Source organism: Onychostoma macrolepis, chromosome 06 (assembly GCF_012432095.1).
Source record: "Onychostoma macrolepis isolate SWU-2019 chromosome 06, ASM1243209v1, whole genome shotgun sequence".
NCBI lineage: Eukaryota > Metazoa > Chordata > Actinopteri > Cypriniformes > Cyprinidae > Onychostoma > Onychostoma macrolepis.
Window position 1 is genome coordinate 22,124,933 of NC_081160.1, and position 20,009 is coordinate 22,144,941.

Consider the following 20,009-nt stretch of genomic DNA (forward strand, 5'->3'; position numbering starts at 1 on the left):
TGCCCTTATGAAAAATAATCACTGTGCGATATAAATGTGCCATATTTTGATATTATCAAAAGGTAGGTTAACATACAGAAACACCAAACCATTGTTTGGGCAAGCTAAACAATGTAATTATTAAATAGATTAATTGTATAATAAATTGTATAAATATATAAACACATATGATAACTTGCCATTATAAAATGTGAACACAAGCAATAAAATCACTCTGCAGTGAGGTTCGAAAGTAGACCGAAAGGCACAGTTGAGATGAAGCGAGCATGCTATCTGATAATCTTTGCATTGCAGTTGCAAAATGTTACAGTTTTGTCCTGTCACATCAATTATATACATGTTTTATTTGTTTAGACTGTTCTATTAGTGCGTCTCTTCAGAACTTTTAGAAAATAATGCAATACTTTATGATAGAAAAAAAAAGTGCATGAAATATTTTTTGTTCACTGAATGTTTTTTCTGGACTTTTATGTGTAGGAAATTTGAAATGAGCACAAGTGTTTTGTCTGGCTTTGTTGTTTTGTTGTGTCTCGTCATGTTTGGAGAGGTTCGATAGGTGGCAGTAAAGCTCCCTCCGGCGTTATCATTGTTCACACGACACCACAAAAGTAGCATCCGAAGTGATGGAGGCGGCAACAGAGGAAATGATAATAAATGAATTAATGATAATAAAATAAACTCATTTAAACATTGCCCTAAATTCGACATCGGATTATATTCGACAGATATACGCATATTTTCGATTAATCTCTGACATGTAGCGAACACCCAAGTCATGGGTTTCTTGTTTTGCTAGCCGCAGCTGTTGAAACGGCTCGCCTCTGTCAGCATCACAAAAGCAGGTTTGTGCTTATATACAACTCTATCTATCTATCTATCTATCTATCTATCTATCTATCTATCTATCTATCTATCTATCTATCTATCTATCTATCTATCTATCTATCTATCTATCTATCTATCTATCTATCTATCTATCTATCTATCTGACTATCTATCTGACTATCTGTCTAACCTGTGACACAAAGCCAAGGCAGTCATTGTTTGCTTGTGTTTCAGTTGAACCTTGAATCATCAGAATGGCTCACTGGAGCAGGTTTGAGAAGGAGCTGGAGCTTGAGACCAGGAGACTCATCTCACATTATACTTCCATTCAGGATGAGGAAGATCAGAACTTCCAAATGGCTCTGAAATTTGCCTGGTCTAATTTCAAGTAAGTATTTTTCAAGTGAATTTATTCATCCATTTACTTATCACTTTAATGGCTAATGGTGGGGGAATGTGTATAAAAAATTTAAATGAGTTTGGAGCCCTATCATCGTTTTTCCTTTTGCAATTAATGTTTCATTTTTTGCACATAAAAACAAAAGAAAGCTGTCATATTTTCCCCCCTCTTGATAGGTTTCATCGTTTCCTTGATGCCAACAGACATAATGTACAGCGCTCCATTAATGGGTTAGTCTGAAGCTTTGAACAATTCTGGGCACTCTTTTGTGATATGCAGTTATTATAATATTTTTATTATAAATTATTCTGGTTTCTCTTTCTCCCAGGATTCATGAGAAACTTATGGTCCACTCTGACTTAAGTAAAGCAGAGAGTTGGTTACGGCTAACTGAAGAATTTCTCAGTTCTCCTCTTCCTAATACTGAGGGAACCAAGGTGGGATAACACTGACATCATTCAGACAATTCTTTGAACCCTACATGTGCTGAATGTCTCTATTACTCTGTCTGTTTTCAGACTGATGTCCACTATAGTGTGGTGGCTTTATTGCTCCATCTGTCTGACTCCCCATCCAACACAAACTACTGCGAAAGACCTAGACTGAAAGAAACGGGTTTGGCTTTTCTTTAGTGTCAACACAAGCATACTGTTGGATAATACTACTACTAATGTATCTACAAATTAATGTTTATTTCTACAGAGAAAGAAGACAAGTTTGATTGGGCCAAGTACCTTATGGAAGGAGAAGATATTGATACTGGACCCTTTCCAGACACTCCAGTGAGTGACCGATATCACACTATTAGAACAGATCTGGTCTAGCATCATATACTAAAAGGCTGGGCGATATGGCATATAAATGATTAGTTAATCATTTTCAGCTTATTAATCTAAATATTTATAATGGCTCTTTAATTAAATGGTTGATTTTTTTTTTTTTTAATCAGATGAGCCATGGTTTTGCCTTTTGAAGTAGATTTAAAATATTTAAAGCATACAAATTTTTGTATATTTATTTGAAGTAAAATACTGTCAAATTCTGCTTAAAATAACTAAGCCATTAAGTAAACATAAAGCAATGTTATTTTAGTATCACTGATATACTATTATAGTTTTTGATAACATTTTGAATGAGATTTATTTTATTTTAAACCTGTCTATAGTTTTTATTATTTTCTGTTTATTAGATTTAGTTTATTTTTAGTTGTTAAATGTAAAGTTAAACTAAACAAAAATGAGAAATGTTGCCTCGGCAACTCTTTTTATTTAACGTAACAAATTAAAAACAATGTTTTTAGTTAACTATAATAACTTAGAAAATTCTTCTGACAACGAAGAATTATATTTAATAATTTTAATTTATTTGCAGCAATGCAACAATACATAGTAATTACCAACAATATTCACCTGCATGTTTAATGAAATATTTTTACACAAATTTAAAAGGCCTGACTTGATCAATGTTATTCTATACTATATTGACTATAGTTAGCCATATTATCCATAACAGAGTACCACAGGTCATTTAATCTTTTGGCAGGAGTGGTCTGAGGATGAGAGTGAAGAAGAAGATAGCCAGCAGCCCCTGAGCAGAGAGGATTCTGGTATACAGGTGGACAGAACACCACAGGAGGACCACGAGCAGAATGACAAGACTGTCCAAGTCACCTGGACCGGTATGGGACAGTATCAGCACATTTTCTCATAGTAGCCCTCAGTTAATGAAGGTTGTTTTCAGGACTCCTACTTCTTACTGAGTCTTGTTTTTGTAGTGGGTGAGCCAGACTCCAGGGCTTGGTTGGAGCAGCATATTGTCACTTCGTATTGGGTTCCCAACTCTCCCCGCTTTCCACACAGCCTCCACCTGCACTCCAATCTCTACAATGTCTGGTAAGACATTTTTGCCTCTAATGTCTTGTTCGCTTTCTTCATCACAAGGCCATAAATTTGGACTTTTTGCCATGATTTTAGAAGCAAATACTGTTTAATTGAGAGTTCATTTGAGATTCGATGTTGTCATTTTGCATATCACTCTTTTTCTCTCCAGGGATCAGCACCTGTATAACACTGGGCCTCTCTACCTGCCTGAGGAGAAGTCTTTTGTTACTGAGACACAAGTGATTCGTGAAACTCTTTGGTATGATACATATACATATACATAAACACACACACACACACACACACACACACACACATATATATATATATATATATATATATATATATATATATATATAGATATAAAGAATTTAAAATGGGGGGGAAATATTATGAAATAAATATTTTTATCAAATACACATTGGACACAATTACTGGCACCCCTAGAAATTCTTATGAGTAAAATATCTCTGAAGTATATTCCCATTCATATTCACAATTTTGAGCACTCCAGGGTGATTATGAACATGAAATTATCCAGCCATGGCTTCCTGTTTCACAGAAATATAAATAGGAGGGAAAGCCCAAATTCCCTTAATCCATCCATCACAATGAGAAAAAACAAAGAATATACTTCTGATGTGCAGCAAAAGATAATTGAGCTTTACAAATTAGTGAAGTGGCTTTAAGAAAAGAGCTAGAGCAGTGAAAATGCCCATTTCCACCATCAGGGCAATAATTAAGAATTTCCAATCAACGTATAATGTTATGAAACTGCCTGGAAGAGAACGTGTCTATATTGTCCTGATGCATGGTGGGAAGGAGAATTTCAGTGGCTAAAGACTCTCCAAGGACCACAGCTGGAGAATTGCAGAAAGTAGTTGAATTTCTGGGTCAGAAAACCTTAAAAAAAAAATTGTCAAACAGCACCTACATCACATGTTGTTTGGGAGGGTTTCAAGAAAAATTCTCCGAGCTCATCCAAAATTAAACTCCGGCATATTCAGTTATCAGACACGACTGGAACTTCAAATGGGACTGGCTTCTCTGGTCAGATGAAACTAAAAAAATGAGCTTTTTAGCAGCAAACACTCAAGATGGGTTTGGTGAACACAGGGATAAAAAGTACCCCATGTGTACAATGAAATATAATGCTGTATTTTTGATGTTGTGGGCCTATATTTCTGCTGGAGGTCCTGGACATCTTGTTTAGACACATGGCATCATGGATTCTATGAAATACCAACAGATAAAACATCAATAAGTGACTGACTCTGTTAGACATCTTATAATGGGCCATGTTTGGATCTTCCAACCATACAATAATCCAAACACAAACCTCAAAAACAACACAAAATTTGGGTCACTGAGCACAAAACCAAGCTTCTGCTATGGCCAATCCAGTCCTCTGACCTGAACCCTATAGAAAATGAGTGGGGTGAACTGAAGAGAAGAAGCACCAACATGGAGCTGGGAATCTAAAGGGTCTGGAGTGATTCTGGATGAAGGAATGGTCTCTGATCTCTTGTCAGGTGTTCTCTAACCTCATCAGGCATTATAGGAGAAAATTTAGAGCTGTTAAACTGGCAAATGGAGGTTTCAAAAAGTATTGAATAAAAGGGTGCCGTTAATTGTGGCCAATGTGTATTAGAGAAAAACATTTATTTCATAATGATATTTCCCCCCATTTTAAATTCTTATTATCCAATGAAAGGTTAGATTTTTGTCAATTTTGTAAATAAAAGATCAAAAGGATTAACAATGCAGATTAATTTTCACAGCCTTCTTTGATCATATTTACCAAGGGTGCTGATATTTTTGGCCATGACTGTACATAAACACACACATACATACATACAAAAATGTTCTTACCAAAAGGAAAGTGCACTTGCTAAGTTTGTGAAGATTACATATGTGGATAGAGATTATAATGCAAGTTGAAACCTGCAGGGAATGAGCAGTTCTGGAATGGGTTTTGTTTTCTCAAGGTTACAGCTGCACTGGTTGCTAACACATGTATGTTTACTTACCCAGAAGAGAATGCATAACAAAGATGTTTGACTGCTCATATCAAGGTTTTTGCCGTAGGAAAGATCACGTGTTCTTTTCTGCCTCTCCTCAGGCTCTTCTCCGGTGTAAAGAAACTTTTCATTTTCCAGCACAATGATGGCAAGGTGACTGTGAGGAATGATGTGGTGGTCACACATCTAACTAATGTGAGTGGAGACTTTTTTTATGTCTGTATTTATAGGGATTAACTCAAACACAAACATTAATTAATAAAAATATTACAATACAAAAAAAAACAAATGACAAATATTGTGTGTGAGAGAATTTTTTTTTAACTTTACAATAAATCAGTTTTATTCAAAGATTTTATTATGAATACTTATGAAATTGTGCAACAGAGAACCAAATGATTGTTTCAAAGTGATTTTTTTTTTCTTTCTTTTTTTAATGAATGTATGTGTTTTTGTACAGAACTGTCTTCACTCTGTACTGGAGCACATAGCAGCCTATGGGCAGGCCGTTTCCCGACTGCAAAAGTTTATTGATGAAGTGACCGGCCACAGTGCAGAGCCCTGTCCTCCAGGTCTTAACTCTTCCTCCTCCTCATCCTCCAAGAAGAGCTCTGATCCTCCCTTTAGGACCTACCAAGCGTTTGTGTGGGCCCTGTATAAATACTTCACCAGCTTTAAAGAAGAGCTCAATAATATCGAGAAAGACATTATTGCCAAAGGTCGGTTTTTCTTTGTTCCTGCACTCTAAAAATATATATATATTTCAAAGTTGTAAATAAAACAAGTATGTATGTATGTTTCAAATGAACTGAAAGTATATGAAAGTATGTTTTACAAGAAAATACTATTTCAGTCTCTCGACTTCACAAATTCATGTTTAATTCAGTGTTACTTGGTGTTTCTTTGTAATTTTGTGAAATTTACTAGTGGTTTCTGAGTGAAGGTTGTTTTAAAATAAATCCTACACCATTTGTTTTCAATGTGTAAATGTATTCTCAGTTATGTTATAGTATTGATTCTGTGGTGATTCTTCATAGATGAGACAGTGACGCTGTCATCTGTGCTGGAACGGCTCAGTCCTCATCTGGCTCAGATCACCATGCTGCACAGGGTTTTCTGCACAGGAGTGGCTGATGTGCCGCCCGGAACGCCCAATGTATTACGAGCCTCACACTTACTCAACACGCTCTACAAGGCCATAATAGAGTATGACAGCGTGGGTGAGGCCTCTGAGCAGTCTGTAAGTGTGTCTGTTTTCAATGTTGAGCATTAGATGCATAAGTTTGTACATTTATCAATGTACCGCTCTTTTTTTTTTTTTTTTTTTTTTTATATATAAAAGATCACAAAATGATGCTGTTTTTTTCTCCTTCCTATCAGGTGGCACTCCTTTTCTCTCTCTGGGTAGAAACGGTCAGGCCATACCTTGAGATTGTAGATGAATGGATTGTTCACGGTCACTTATTTGACCCTGCTAAAGAGTTCATAATTCAAAGGTACCAAAAAAAAAAAAAAACTTAAATGTGTATGTACACTATTACTACACTTACCATTCAAAAGTTTAGGGTCACTTTTTGAAAAAAATAAACATTTTCTTAACGAAACCTAATACATTTATCCAGCAAAGATGAATGCTGTTTTGTTAACTAAATTTGTAAAATAAATAAAATAAATAATGGTTTCCACAAGAACTGTTTTCAACATTGATAAGAATAAGAAATGTTTCTTGATCACCAAGTATATATTATATAGCATATTAGAATGATTTCTGAAGGATCATGTGACACTGAAGACTAGAGTAATGGCTGCTGAAAATTCAGCTTTTCCATCACAGGAATAAATTACATTTTAAAATATATTAAAATAGAAAACGGTTATTAAGAATTGCAGTAATATTTAACTTGTATTACTATTTTTACTGTAGTGTTGATAAAATAAATGCAGCCTTGATAAGAATAAGATGATTCTTTTAAAAACATTTAAAAATCTTACTGACTCCAAACTTTTGAACGGTGAGGAATTACGTACAGTCAGCTGGTCATTATCGCAAAATAAACCACTTTTTAGGGTGATGCAAGACCCCTCAGTGTCGTGTCAGGGTGCTTTTCACTCTTCTGGGGTTTAATTTGCGCTAACCACTGTCTGCATCCACCTTATCCTGCTAAATACACACCTGCTTATCAAATGAATAAATATATGGACATGTTTACTAGGAACAAAGATGTACCAGTAAACCACAGGGACTTCTGGTACGCCACTTACACGCTGTATAGTGTGTCTGAGACGGTGGAGAGCGAGGAGAGGCTCAGCGACGCTGCCAGTGGAAGCTCTGGTGGAGAGCAGGCATCCAGCAGCAGACAGCACACCATGGTGTCCTTCCTCAAGCCTGTGCTCAAGCAGATCATCATGGCTGGCAAATCCATGCAGCTGCTGAAGAACCTGGACAGCAAGGAGACAGAGCAGCCGGATGGCTCCTCCAGAGGTCAGTGTCAGAGAGGAAAAGTTTCAATTAAGTTCATTTTTAGTAGTATTTAATTTTTATTTTAGTACAGTATTTTTTTTTCCAGTATTAGTTTCAGTGCTTGTCCTGTATAACAAGAAATTAGTTCCCTCTGCCTATGATGACACAGCGCTGTAGCATTTACTGACAATGACATGTGCTATAAATGTTCCAGTGCTGCTACATTTAGCAGTAACTTGGCATCCATGGACATGTATGATTCAGCATCATGAACTGCATCTACGTAGATCTAGCGTCAGCCGGAGGTTGCGTCAGAGAACAACCAGTCACCAGTCTGTGTTCATGGCACAGATTTAGAAATATAATCAAGGCCTTTGTAGATTAAATCTGACAGTATATATTTTTTTTATGTTGTTCTCTCTTGTTCCCTGTCATTTTTATTTAAGAACCAGAGTTCCCAAGGTCTTGGGAAAAAACTGAACTTTTAAACGTCATATTTCTAGAATTGTAGAAGTCAAGGAAATTAATACAATATAAAAAAGTCATGTGCATTTCTATAATGAATAAAATATTTCAGAGCTTGATATTAAAAATGTACGAGTAGAAATTGCTGAGAAATGGCCCGTTTAAAATAATTTAAAAACATTCAATGTTTTTGTGATATATTCCCATGATCAAAGGGAAAAGTCAAATAAATTCATGATTGAATCCTGAAGAACATTCAGTTCTTGAATCTACTGAAATTACGTAATGTAACTATTTTAATTTTAATTTAGTTATTTTATATTTATACTCCTAATTTCTTTAAATTAAAAAAAAAAAGAAAACAAGCAGCTGTCATTGAAGCAGATACAAGAAATGTCATGGCTTACGTGCCTGGGTGATAAAACAACATCGGTATTCATTGACGGTACACCTAAAAAAGGTTATAAAAATGTCAGTAATTATCGATACCGAACGATATGAAACATCATATGGTCATTTTGTAGCTATATCGCCCAGCCCTACATGCTGGTTCTTTAAATTTTGCCTTAGACAAAAGGGGCCTTGGAGTCAAAAAAGTTAAGAACCATCAAGTTAAATGAGAGTCTAATTTAATTTGTTACTTCTCAGTAATTCTATAATGTCTTCATCCATGTTGTTTTCTTGTTTGAGTTTGTTTGTTGCATGCTTACGTTTTTATATTAGTAACATTTTCATTAATAATTACCTTTTGTTTTTGTGTTTCAGTTTTACTTCATTTTTATAATGTTTCTTATAGCCTACTATGTCTTAAAATTTCTGACAATGAATAATGGTGAATGAATTCTGTCTCTCTGCAGATGCCGAAAGAAAGAGTCTGTACACACTCTTTTTGGAATCAGTGCAGACACGACTTCGGCATGGAGAAGACTCACCCACCAATACGGTTACCGAGCAACAAGCCACTAAGAAGAGTCTGATCAAGATGCAGTCCATTGTAGCACGTCATCTGGAGCTGGACGACATCCATGACCCCCTACTGGCCATTAATTTTGCAAGGTAACAGCAGAATACAGAATAAATGATTTGACGTCACTGAAGATCACACATAGTTGGCTATAGGTTAGGTTCGTGTTTTCAAAGATTTCAATTATATAAAGACACTAAACTGTGTTTGGTCAGTCACAATTTAATTAGCTTGTTTTCCATTGAGGTAATGTTTGTTATCTCTTGCAGGCTTTATTTAGAGCAGAATGACTTCCATGAGAAATTCTCTGGCGGCAATGTGATTTTGGACCGCTCCTCTGAGTCTGTGACATGTCAGACGTTTGAGCTTACTCTCCGTTCCTGTTTGTATCCACATATTGAGAGGAGATACATCGAATGCTGTGGGAACCTCATGAGAACCCTGAAAAAAGACTACAGGTGAGATTGAATCCTTTGTGCGTGAACTTTACAATGTTGCTTTGTAGCGCATTTATCCTTAACCCTCTCATTTCTATCTTAGGCTTCTTGGGTACTTGCAGGCCATGAGAAAATACTTCCTGTTGGAGGCTGGGGATACTATGTATGATTTCTACACAGCCATCTTTGACAAAGTTCTGGAGAAGGAGAGCTGGCAGCAGCTAGCATTTCTTAATGTGCAGCTTCAAGAGGCTGTTGGACAGCGCCACCCAGAGGACAGCAGCCGGTACTGCACACAAATCTCTAGAGATCCTGTGGTTTACCAATCAACCCTGCCTGATACCACTGTCTATCCTGTGGTTATTTATTTTTCTGACTCACATTCTTCTCATGATTCCAGGTTGTCTATATTTCTTGAAACTATTGACCCTGCAAGAAAAAAACAGCCAGTGAATAACCTTGATGGTCTTACGCTGAGTTATAAGGTTACATAACGTTTTTTTGCTTTTTATGGCTTGAAGAGTGTAATAACACAATATTTTTATCATAGTTTTTTGTATAAATTATGCAATTTATGTGAATGCCTTTTTATATTCTCTCACAAGGTTCCATGGCCTGTTGATATTGTTATCAGTTCAGAGTGTCAGAAAATCTACAATCAGGTCTTCCTACTACTGCTTCAGATCAAATGGGCCAAATATAGCCTGGACACATTACGATTCAGTGGTGATTTCTCTTCTGAAGTTTTCATTATTTCTGTTTATTTGTCATTAAAGGAGAGAAGTAAAGCTAGTGGATATTATTACAAAAAAGGATATGCTATTAAATGGCAGTAAGATATTGATGTACTTCATATTTATGTAACTTCATAGTTCCATTGTATCTCATTTTAGTTCAGCGATCACAGTACTTTCAAATCAGCATGGTTTCAATTCACTAGTTCATTATGAGATCTTAACACAAAGTCTTCCCACAGATTTGACAGTAGCTGCTAAGAGGCAAGAAGGAGGCCAGTCCGAGGAAAGCACAGCCAAAGAGCCCATTAACCAGCAGATTCACAGGATGTTTCTCCTGAGGGTCAAACTCATGCACTTTGTCAACAGCCTGCATAACTACATTATGACAAGGGTAGGTCTGAGATACATAAAATAGATTTAATTTATTTGCAGCAGAGTTCAGACTTTCTTACCTCGTAGACATAAACCTTGCTACATTTCATTCGCAGATCCTGCATAGTACAGGTTTAGAATTTCAACACCAAGTACAGGAGGCGAAGGATCTGGACCAGCTCATCAAAATCCACTACCGATACTTGTCCACCATTCATGACAGATGTCTGCTCAGAGAGAAAGTAAGCGGGACATATACAAGGCAAAAAATGTGTGTCAAAAAAAAAAAAAAAAAGAGAAATCTTTTTTCTTATTAATTTAGTAAGCTGTCTTCCCCATGATGGTTGGCCTAGTTTTTACTTTTAAACCGCTATAGACGTCTGTGTTATTTACGATCCATCAATTCAGGTTACTGTGTCTTTGCAGGTCAGTTTTGTCAAGGAGGCCATCATGAAAGTGCTGAATTTAGTTCTCATCTTCTCAGACAGATGGCAGGCTGGTTTTGGAGCCTGGAAGTAAGTTAAAACTCTTACATCATGTATGGAATCTCTTTAGATGTTTCAGTCTAGCTACTTGTCCTCATCTTGCAGCTTTCTCTTCATTATGATGAGGATGAGGATTTTACCATTCATTAAAAATGTTCCTTTTTTTCCTCAGAATCGAGTCGATTGACAAAATGGAGTCGGACTTTAAAAACTGTCACATGTTTCTGGTGACTATTTTAAACAAGGCCGTGTGCAGAGGCTCATTTCCTCATTGTAAGTCATACAGTGCTGTGCATTTTAAAATAACTGTGGATCTCACTAACCCTCTTCAGATGTCATCTGTATTTAACTCCAAACGATAATATATTGTAATGCAAACAAGAGCAGTACATTATGGAAATACTCTAAAGTATGTGTGCTATGTGTTGTATTTAATTGAATGATTATCACAGATTTACTAAACATTGCAGAATATTTACAGTTAACTATCACAGTTATAAAAATACAGTAAGAGTCATCGAGAATAAAAAACAAATGTCCCAATGCAAAAACAAATTACATTATAACATCTTTAAAATGATTTCTTTTTTTCCGTGATTAATGAGTGAAGCCAGAAATATTTTGTTTTACTCACTATATGTTTTCTTTTACAGTGGAGTCCCTGGCATTGTCGCTAATGGCTGGATTTGAACAGTGTTAACAGGTTGAACATGGATTCAATCCAGAGCACTGAACACAAGACATATTATTTATTGTACTACTGCATGATGGCTACTGTACTGTTCTTGTTTGTCTCTATCAGGATATCTGACGTCATAGCACATGAGACAGACAAAATCACAATAGCACTACATTGGTACAAAAGTAGCACTTTGTGTCTGTAAACAGTGAAACTTGTGTTAAATTGTCTACTCTGTCTACAGCACATTTGCTGCATCAAGATACTTAACGTAATGTTTTGTGGACAATCTGACTGTTTGTATTTCAGCGTTGTTGGCCTGTGTTAGGGCTCAATATGTCAGATGTAAACGTGAGTGTCCTCTACATGCAGTGGATATGTGAAGCGCACATGACAAAAGCAATTTCTTTTGCAGGTGATCTAATTATGTATATTACATGCAACAGTGAAAAGAAAACCTTAAAACTCAAGTTTAAATACTGTACATAATATAAACTAACTGAAAATTGTACGCTACCATTTGTATGCAGTTCAAGCCTATATTTGTATGTGTTGTGGTTGCTTAAGGCCTTTTTCATTGTGCTGAACGGATTGCATATTTTAAATTAAATTGCCATTACTTTGAGATACAATGCTGCCTCATAATTGTTTTTTTCTAATACGCGACTGTTCAAAAGTTTGAATTCAGTAGTTTAAAAAAAAATTAATTAATACTTTTATTTAGTGAGGATGCATTAAATTGAAAAACCTTTTACATTGTTTCAAATAAATTATATTTCAAATAAATACTGTTCTTTTGAACTTTCTATTCATCAAAAAATGCTGAAAAAATATATAATGATTTCCACAAAAATAATATAGATTATAAATTATTTCTAAAGCGACACTGAAGTAATGGCTGCTGAGAATTCAGTTTTGCCTTCACAAGAATAAATACTTTTAATCGTTGCAGTATTTCACAAAATTAGTATTTTAACTGTATTTTTGATCAAATAAATGTAGCCTTGGTGAGTGTAAGAGACTGCAGCAAAATGTTACAATGGCATGTTGCAATATTCTAACATGAAATATTGCACTGAAATACACAAAGCTGGAAAATAAGATGAGGTAAAGAAATAAATGAAATGGACGAAAATAGGAAAATGTAAGAGAAAAAAAATAGAATAGAGGTGATGTAGCATATCTACAATTTAAATATTTACATTTCACACGATGAAAACTATAATTACACATTTCTAAATCCTGGTTCTGCACGGATGTTTAGTGCGGATTATTCCTGAAGGGCTGTGATCCTGAACGCCCCCTGCCGGAAGTGCGCTGTACTGCGGCGCTGGAGTTTCCTGTTGAATTTCCCTGTAGAGCGCAACAGGAACTTCCAGCCCGAGCTGCGCTTGCGACAGCACTCACCGCGAGCAGGATTCCTCCGCAAACTCCCTCAACTACTCCAAACCGCCGCAGATTAACCTCCGAAAACGGCTTTACGAGTTACCTTCATCCTCTCAGCCACATCAGAACTGGACACCACAACGGAAAATGCATGAATGAATAGTTGAAGCGGATTGTTTGTCCTGGAAAACTCAAGTAAGGGTGGGTAGAGCGCAGTTTAGACTTACTTTCATTCTGGGTGTTGTCTTTTTTTCAGCCGCTGTCTCTGTAGTTAGTTAGTCAGTCGAACAGTCGCCGTTCGCGTAGTTTTGCTCTAAAATATGTTTTTGTCTTTTAGTATGTGCAAGACCGAATGGAAAGGTATTGTTAGGTTGAATTCCTTTGAGTTGTTTGAAGTTTTACGTCGTGGGTTAGGTGGGCCTGCACGCGACTGCGCGTATGAAGACGCGACGCGACAAATTAGAACGCTCCCATTAAAATAAACGAGGTTGTCTGAACTACAAACGCGAGAGAACGCTTCGGAGCTTGTAATGTGAGTTATGTCGCGTAGTTGGGGTGAAATATGTATAGATTTACTGAGTTGTTGTGTTTCTGTATGTTATCGAACAGTAAGTAAAGCAGTTATTTTGAAATCTTGATGCTATTTTGTGTCCTAACCTTTTAGATATTAGATGCACTCACCCATAAGAGCATTTCCCCCCCTGTATGTCTGTCTAATAAATCTGCACATCCTTTTGGGGCAAAATGACCCAGATATGTAAAATATAGGGCTGAAAATGTCGGTTTGACACCTCTATCTGTAGATATCTGTAGTTGTTGTCTTTGTTTTTCTTTTGTCAACTGTTGCTGAATGTGAAAATAATAAAAAGTAGTTGGTTGAAAAGTATGGTTTAAAGAAAAATGTCCCTGACAATGAGTTAAAGTATATGCAAATATTGCCCTTTAGTAATAAAATAAAATAAAAAAATGCAATAAATTTACATCCTAGAATGGTTAACATATATAATGTTCCTTACATATGTTTAATTGTGCTTTTTTACATTACATTATAAGATTAAGGTTTACAGAAACAATCCTGTTTGAGTAACCTTCTAGTCAGAGCAATCAACTTTAGTTAATCAGAGCACTGTAAACTTTCAGATTGTCTTTTAAAACCCTGTCAGTTTGTTTCTTCAATGCAGATTAAGACTAAACATGGATTAAACTGCTCTGTCAGGGATTGTTTCCATCGGAAATCCCTTTAGTCTAGAACTAGGCTTAGTCTACGTCTGTAAACCGATTCTATTGTGTCTGTTTTTAATCCACTTCTTTTTTGGCCTGAAAATGGCTTACAGACAGAAAAGAAAGGGAAATGTCTTCATTGGCTGGAGGTCAGTGGGATTGTTGGAAGTTCAGGCAGGCTGTTCATCAGCCCACACCCTTTTGAGATTCTGATAATGATGCTTTAGGAAGTCATTTGTTCCTCTGTGGCAGCCTGAGTGGGTTTTATGATTCAGCAGATCATATAGAGCAAATCATTTAGACCGAGCCATCAACAAACAAAGACCATAAGTCATTCATTTCTGCTAGTGAAATCTGCAGGGTGTTCTTCTGACCATATGCGTATGCAAAATTTTTGTTAAAACATGTGGACCCTTATTTTTTATTTTATTTTTTTACCATTTTTTAAAAGTGTACATGCATATAGCCTTATACTTTTGTGTTTTTTTTTTTTTTTTGTGTGTTGTGCATATTGAGAAGTGGCAAGTGTCAAAGTTGTGTGTTTTCAGTAAGAGAGCACACCAGGGTGTGCTGCAAGTTGTGAAGTTTTTTTGTACACGTGCCACCTCTGCTGCCACAAGAGGAAAATGTGAGTGTGAAGACGCAAACATTTCAAGGAGGAAGACACTGTGCAGCAGGTGTTAAATCTGCAGAAAATGTGGTGCAAAAAGGCTTTTTTTTGGCATGGTCAGATGTTATCTCTCAACACAGGTGGAAATCATCATTAGTGTGTAAGAGAGTCGCTGTTCTTTAATACTGAGTTAGAAGACGTCAGAGTAAAAGAGCTCAGGGCAGACTGCCAGACCAGGGCATATGGGGTGTCAACTGAACATGGCAGAATAAGTCTCAGGGAATGTTTAGCCTGGATGTTTTATGATGGTTTTGATATTTTTCGATTTTCATAGGACTTTGTGACTTCAGAAGAGACAGTTCACCTGAAATTGAAAATTCTATGATTTACTCCCCTTCGAGTTGTTCCAAATCTGTGTGTTTCTTTCTTCTGCTAAACACAAAAGAAGATATTTTAAATAATGTGGGTAATCCCATTGACTTCCATAGTATTTTTTCTCTTAATATGGAAGTCAGTATGTTCAACAGAAGAGAGAAGGTTTGGAATAACTTGATAGTGAGTAAAAGATAACAAAATCTCCATTTTTAGAAGAAGTATACCTTTAAGTGTTTTTCTTGCATTTCAGTTTGTGAATCATGTACATGTTCAGAATCAGTGTCTTATCTCCACCCTGCCTGTCAAACTAGAGACCAGTCCAGTGACAAGTGACATCCAAGTTCAACGTCGAATGTTGTTGTCGTTGAATTGGTTTAGCAGTCTCCCAAGTATTTTGTGTAGTCACAATCAGCATCAAGTCTGGTTCACTTTATAGCTCATTCTGACCTAGAAGCTCTGAGTTAGACAGTAAGAAATCATCTGATAAACCACTCCACCATATTTAGCAAAAGAAATCATATTTTACCAAAGTTGTGAATGTCTTTCTAAATTGTGATAAAACAAAGACAGTGTACTTCAAAATATTAGTGGGCTGCATGCAAATACAAACATTCAACCAGTTTAGTGTGATTTATGAATAAAGGATTATTATAATGAAATCAAAAGCATACAACGCATCCAGTTTAGTTTGATTCATGAACAAACAACTCTTAGGAGCTGGTAGTTTAAAGTGAATCAAAAATATGCAGCACAAACTGTGTATTCCGACTCAAAATGCATAATTTTTCATCGTCTTTTAACAGCTCCAAGGCTTTTGCTAAAACTACAGGTTGAACTTCTGCATTTTTGTATTTCCACCCTAAATCTGGTCATCCAAAAGAACAGAGAATTACAGATCAAATGTTTTAGCAAGTTTTCCAATACTGTCCCTATTTGTTTGACTGTGCTTGATCGTTACCTGATCCATTGAGAAATGTTCAGGTGTGTAGAACTTCAGCGACATGATGAGGCTTGAAAAGCCTGTGGAATGATTGTGGTCTCTAAACATCATTTCACTGCTTTATCTGCAGTGGTCTGATGGAGCTAAACATGTCATTCCCAAGGACCGGACCATTAGGCCTAATGATCTGGTTTACAGCCGTTGAGTAATAACAAAAGACAAGATTTCAGATTGCATGTCAGCATTTTTTTCGGAGAATGAGTCATCTGAAAAATGAGATCAGGGAACTACTGCAGTGTTAAAGAGGAACGATGTTCAGCTTACTTAAATCAACTTCCTTTTTGCCTCACAGCGATTAAGAAAGGTTGTTTAATCCCAAAAATTGGATTTATGGATTGTGATCATTTAGATCCGCATTATATTTGAAGCAAGTGAACCTAGAGTGAAATGTGTTAGACTGTTTAATCAGCTAGCCTACAGTGTTTGTTAAATTTTCACAGATAAACCACAATATTGAACTGACATGTTTTGTTGTCCACAACCTCTTACCCACTTCCTTTTTGATGAAAGATACTGACCTTCTCGGTTTAATGCCGTTAAGCTTACCAAAAAAACTAACCAAAAAAAGGCTTTTTTTTGTAAATTTAAGGCACAGTAGTTGGCGTCCTGCATGGATTAGCTGCTCGTTTATGAATATTCATAATATGTGTTTAATAATGGAGCCACCAGAAGTGGGTGTAACATGCCTTAGGAAATAATACCAGCTGCTGTTACAGCACCAGCTATCACTGTACATTCCTACACAGTAAGCGCGTAGTAATCGTGTGATGTCAGTTCTGAGTTACATCACTTTTATTTGTGTAGATCTCAGTTCATTGTCAAAGATCGGATTGTTGAGATGCATTTCTGTTTGGGTTTGATAGGCTCTGTTAGAACTGCGTTACGACAAGTTATAATTATTGATTTTAAAAAGGTACAAAAGCTCTCACTGGTGCAGGGCACTGGGACATTTTTTTACCCCTGTAACTGCAATGTTTTTACCTTTTTTTATTTTTGAAGGTTAAATTTAGATTAGGAGATGCGTGGGAGATATATCGTATATCAGCTGTTATACGGGGCTGCTGAATGCTTGAATCTGATTGGTTGCGGAATGTTCTAATGTGTGCAGTTATTTTCAGGCAAATGCATGGCAAAAGTAGTTCCAGGCAGGTCTTGATCGCATTACATGTCCAGATCGCTTCGCTAAATGATTTCAGTTTTTTTTTTCCAGCTAAAGAACCTAAACCCACAACAACACTGACCAAACAAATAAATATAGTAAACAATGTGGTGATAACTATGTACTGAGTATGTATGTGTTTATTTTTTTCGTAATAGACATTAATTCAGTTTAATCTCAATACTCAAAAGTAGTGTTCAATCTCAAATTTCACCACTAGTGATTTAAACACTGAATAGCAAAACTAATATTATCCGAACAGGTTTCCAGAATGCTATCCCTTCTGCCCCACCCCCGTCTGCCAAACAAGTAGTCCCTCACTGTTTACATTCTTCAGGAAGTCAGTCTACAGGTGGCTTATACTTCTAGTTTTCTCTGCATATTGCACAGAGAATGCTCTTCAGCTTCAATTGAGTGTGTACGATTTGCATTTTAAAGTACAGCTGCTCAGTCAAAAGCAGCTGTCAGTGTCAACCACAGCAGTGTGTGGCTGATAACATCACTGTGTCTCTCTAGAGACTCTCTGTTCTTCATGATAGACTGCAGCAGGCCCTACTCTCTTCTATTCGCTTGCTTCCTGATAATGTATCTCCTTCTGCTTTTTTCTCTGTTAAGTTCTCTTTTAACTCTAGAAGTGCACCACCATGATCAGGTACACTTTTCCTTTCTAAATATGTCTTGATGTGTGTCAGTAATAGCCACAGCTCACTAAGGATATCTGCAGTGTTTATCTGTAGGAATCTCTACAAGACCACAGCAGCCCATCTCCATTTCCTCTGGCTTGCATCGCGTTTCCACTTTTGATGTCCTTTAATTGTCTGTCAACCACTTCTGTATGCTTGTGGCCAGTATTAGTTTCAGCAACAAGCAATTTTATCTTTCCATGCTAAATGTGAAACTGCTGCAAAATATGACCCACAATCATAGCCAAGCCGATGTTTGTTTAATTTACAGATTCTGGACCCGTGAGAGAAAAACGATAATCTAAATCATTGTATCACAGTGATTCATTTTCAATGTAATATTAATTGGGAATTTCTAGGACTTTAATCACTGTCACAGCATGAACACTTCTATACAGGGAAGATGTGTTTTTTTTTTTTTTGCATCATGCCAGATTAGCACACAGAATGAGGTTTTGCCCCATAAGGGGAAGAGAGGAAGTAGGAGAGCACTTTCATTCTTACAGTTGATGCTGTGAGGTGTGAAAAAGTTGCCCGGTTGCAATGATAAGCGAGGGTTTTTTGGTGGTTTTGAGGTTTTATTTTTTTCCTGTCAGCTATAAACCTCTTGCTTGCCTTTGCTCTGTTGCTATAGTTTCCAAACATTTACTTTATGTTGATGTTTGCCATCTGTGATATCAAATATTTATACATCTTTGACAGTATGATCCAGTATTGCACCAAGAAACATTTCTGAATGGTACTGTTCTGATTCATTCATCACTTTTAAAATGGAAAGTATGTGTTTTGTTCTAGAGTGATGGCATCTACGGTGACTCTGGAAGATGCTCTGTCCAATGTGGACTTGCTGGAGGAGCTGCCACTTCCAGATCAGCAGCCCTGTATCGAGCCTCTGCCCTCCTCGCTCATTTACCAGGTAACAACTGACCTAGATCTTCAGTGTATTTATAAACCCAAAATACCTGAAGACAGTGCATAACCAGGCCTTTTCGTTTTACCACCCTTAGCCCAACTTCAACACCAACTTTGAGGACCGCAATGCTTTTGTGACGGGCATTGCCCGTTACATCGAGCAGGCCACTGTCCACTCCAGCATGGTAAGATCTTCTCTGCATTTCCACACAAACAGGCAGCTGTTCAACTCCACCTTCACTAGCTAACCTTCTTTAAATCACTAAACCTCGACTCCATCACAGCTCCGTTGAGCTGACCTTGACTGTCCGAACCAGTCCATCAAGCCAGCCCTCTGCAAGCCCTGCTAAAGGAGTCTGTCTGGGGCTTGAATGGATTTAAGAGAGCCCATTAGAGTCTCTCATTGTCCGAGTTCACAATGCCCATTTGAGGAGCCTGGCCAAGCGGAGTGGGCTGCTCTGAATGTTTTTTGTATTGAATGTGAACTGCTGTGGGCTTTATTAGTGAGAGGTAATAGCTGTCAGGGACTGTTTGGCATCATTGAGGAGTTGAAGAGTGTGTGTGGAAGTAGTGTGGAGACACACACACACACACACACACACACACAAAGTCTCAAAGTGTCTATGAAAGAGCGTTTTTGTTACTCTAGGGAAGATTTTCTCCAAAGTTTCTTTAGAGAGTTGTTAAGATCTTAAGATTAAGTGGGTTAATCTGTTCTTTGGCATTACATTCATCATGAGATAAAGGTTTATTGTAGAAGCTGCATTTGATGTATAAATTGGGCTTCACAATTCTGAGGTCACTATCTATTTATTTTGCATTATTGTAATTATTATTTAGTTATTATGTACTTATTATTTAATAGAAAGTGTTGAATTATAAAATAAATGATTAGCATCACAATTTAAAAATTGACAGTATTAAAATGAATTATCAC

At 36.7% G+C, this 20,009-nt stretch overlaps 2 protein-coding genes across 4 annotated transcripts in view; both read left to right on the forward strand.

Moving 5' to 3' along the window:
• Positions 1-421: 421 nt before the first annotated feature.
• tubgcp5 (tubulin gamma complex component 5) lies at positions 422-12,358 on the forward strand. 2 transcript variants are annotated; one of them, XM_058777954.1, is made up of 24 exons: positions 422-842; positions 1,079-1,213; positions 1,402-1,455; positions 1,554-1,662; positions 1,744-1,840; positions 1,928-2,007; positions 2,768-2,903; positions 3,000-3,117; positions 3,275-3,364; positions 5,228-5,321; positions 5,587-5,845; positions 6,164-6,366; positions 6,507-6,622; positions 7,340-7,608; positions 8,910-9,108; positions 9,286-9,474; positions 9,557-9,739; positions 9,854-9,938; positions 10,059-10,179; positions 10,430-10,581; positions 10,679-10,804; positions 10,989-11,077; positions 11,220-11,320; positions 11,701-12,358. In XM_058777954.1, exons 2-24 carry the CDS (start codon positions 1,080-1,082, stop codon positions 11,745-11,747), a joined length of 3,051 nt encoding a protein of 1,016 aa, XP_058633937.1. In that variant the 5' UTR covers positions 422-842; position 1,079; the 3' UTR covers positions 11,748-12,358. The 2 variants fall into 2 exon arrangements, with proteins under 2 accessions (XP_058633937.1, XP_058633936.1); XM_058777953.1 differs by having other exon boundaries at positions 423-842; positions 1,060-1,213.
• A 661-nt stretch (positions 12,359-13,019) lies between these two features.
• cyfip1 (cytoplasmic FMR1 interacting protein 1) overlaps positions 13,020-20,009 on the forward strand; it is a 39,039-nt gene continuing 32,049 nt past the window's right edge. Inside the window, exons 1-3 of one of the 2 annotated variants that reach the window (XM_058778074.1) lie at positions 13,020-13,313; positions 18,956-19,076; positions 19,168-19,257. In XM_058778074.1, the coding sequence (XP_058634057.1) occupies positions 18,960-19,076; positions 19,168-19,257 (207 nt within the window). In that variant the 5' untranslated portion in view covers positions 13,020-13,313; positions 18,956-18,959. The remainder of the gene's footprint in view (positions 13,314-18,955; positions 19,077-19,167; positions 19,258-20,009) is intronic. The other variant, XM_058778075.1, reaches the window with a different exon arrangement.

Bases quoted from the DNA above. Each gene is read 5' to 3' on its own strand.
- tubgcp5 (XM_058777954.1), top strand. From the start codon at position 1,080: ATGGCTCACTGGAGCAGGTTTGAGAAGGAGCTGGAGCTTGAGACCAGG. The intron at 7,609-8,909 runs GTCAGTGTCAGA...GTCTCTCTGCAG, and splicing joins GCCGGATGGCTCCTCCAGAG to ATGCCGAAAGAAAGAGTCTG. The intron at 9,109-9,285 runs GTAACAGCAGAA...TATCTCTTGCAG, and splicing joins CTGGCCATTAATTTTGCAAG to GCTTTATTTAGAGCAGAATG.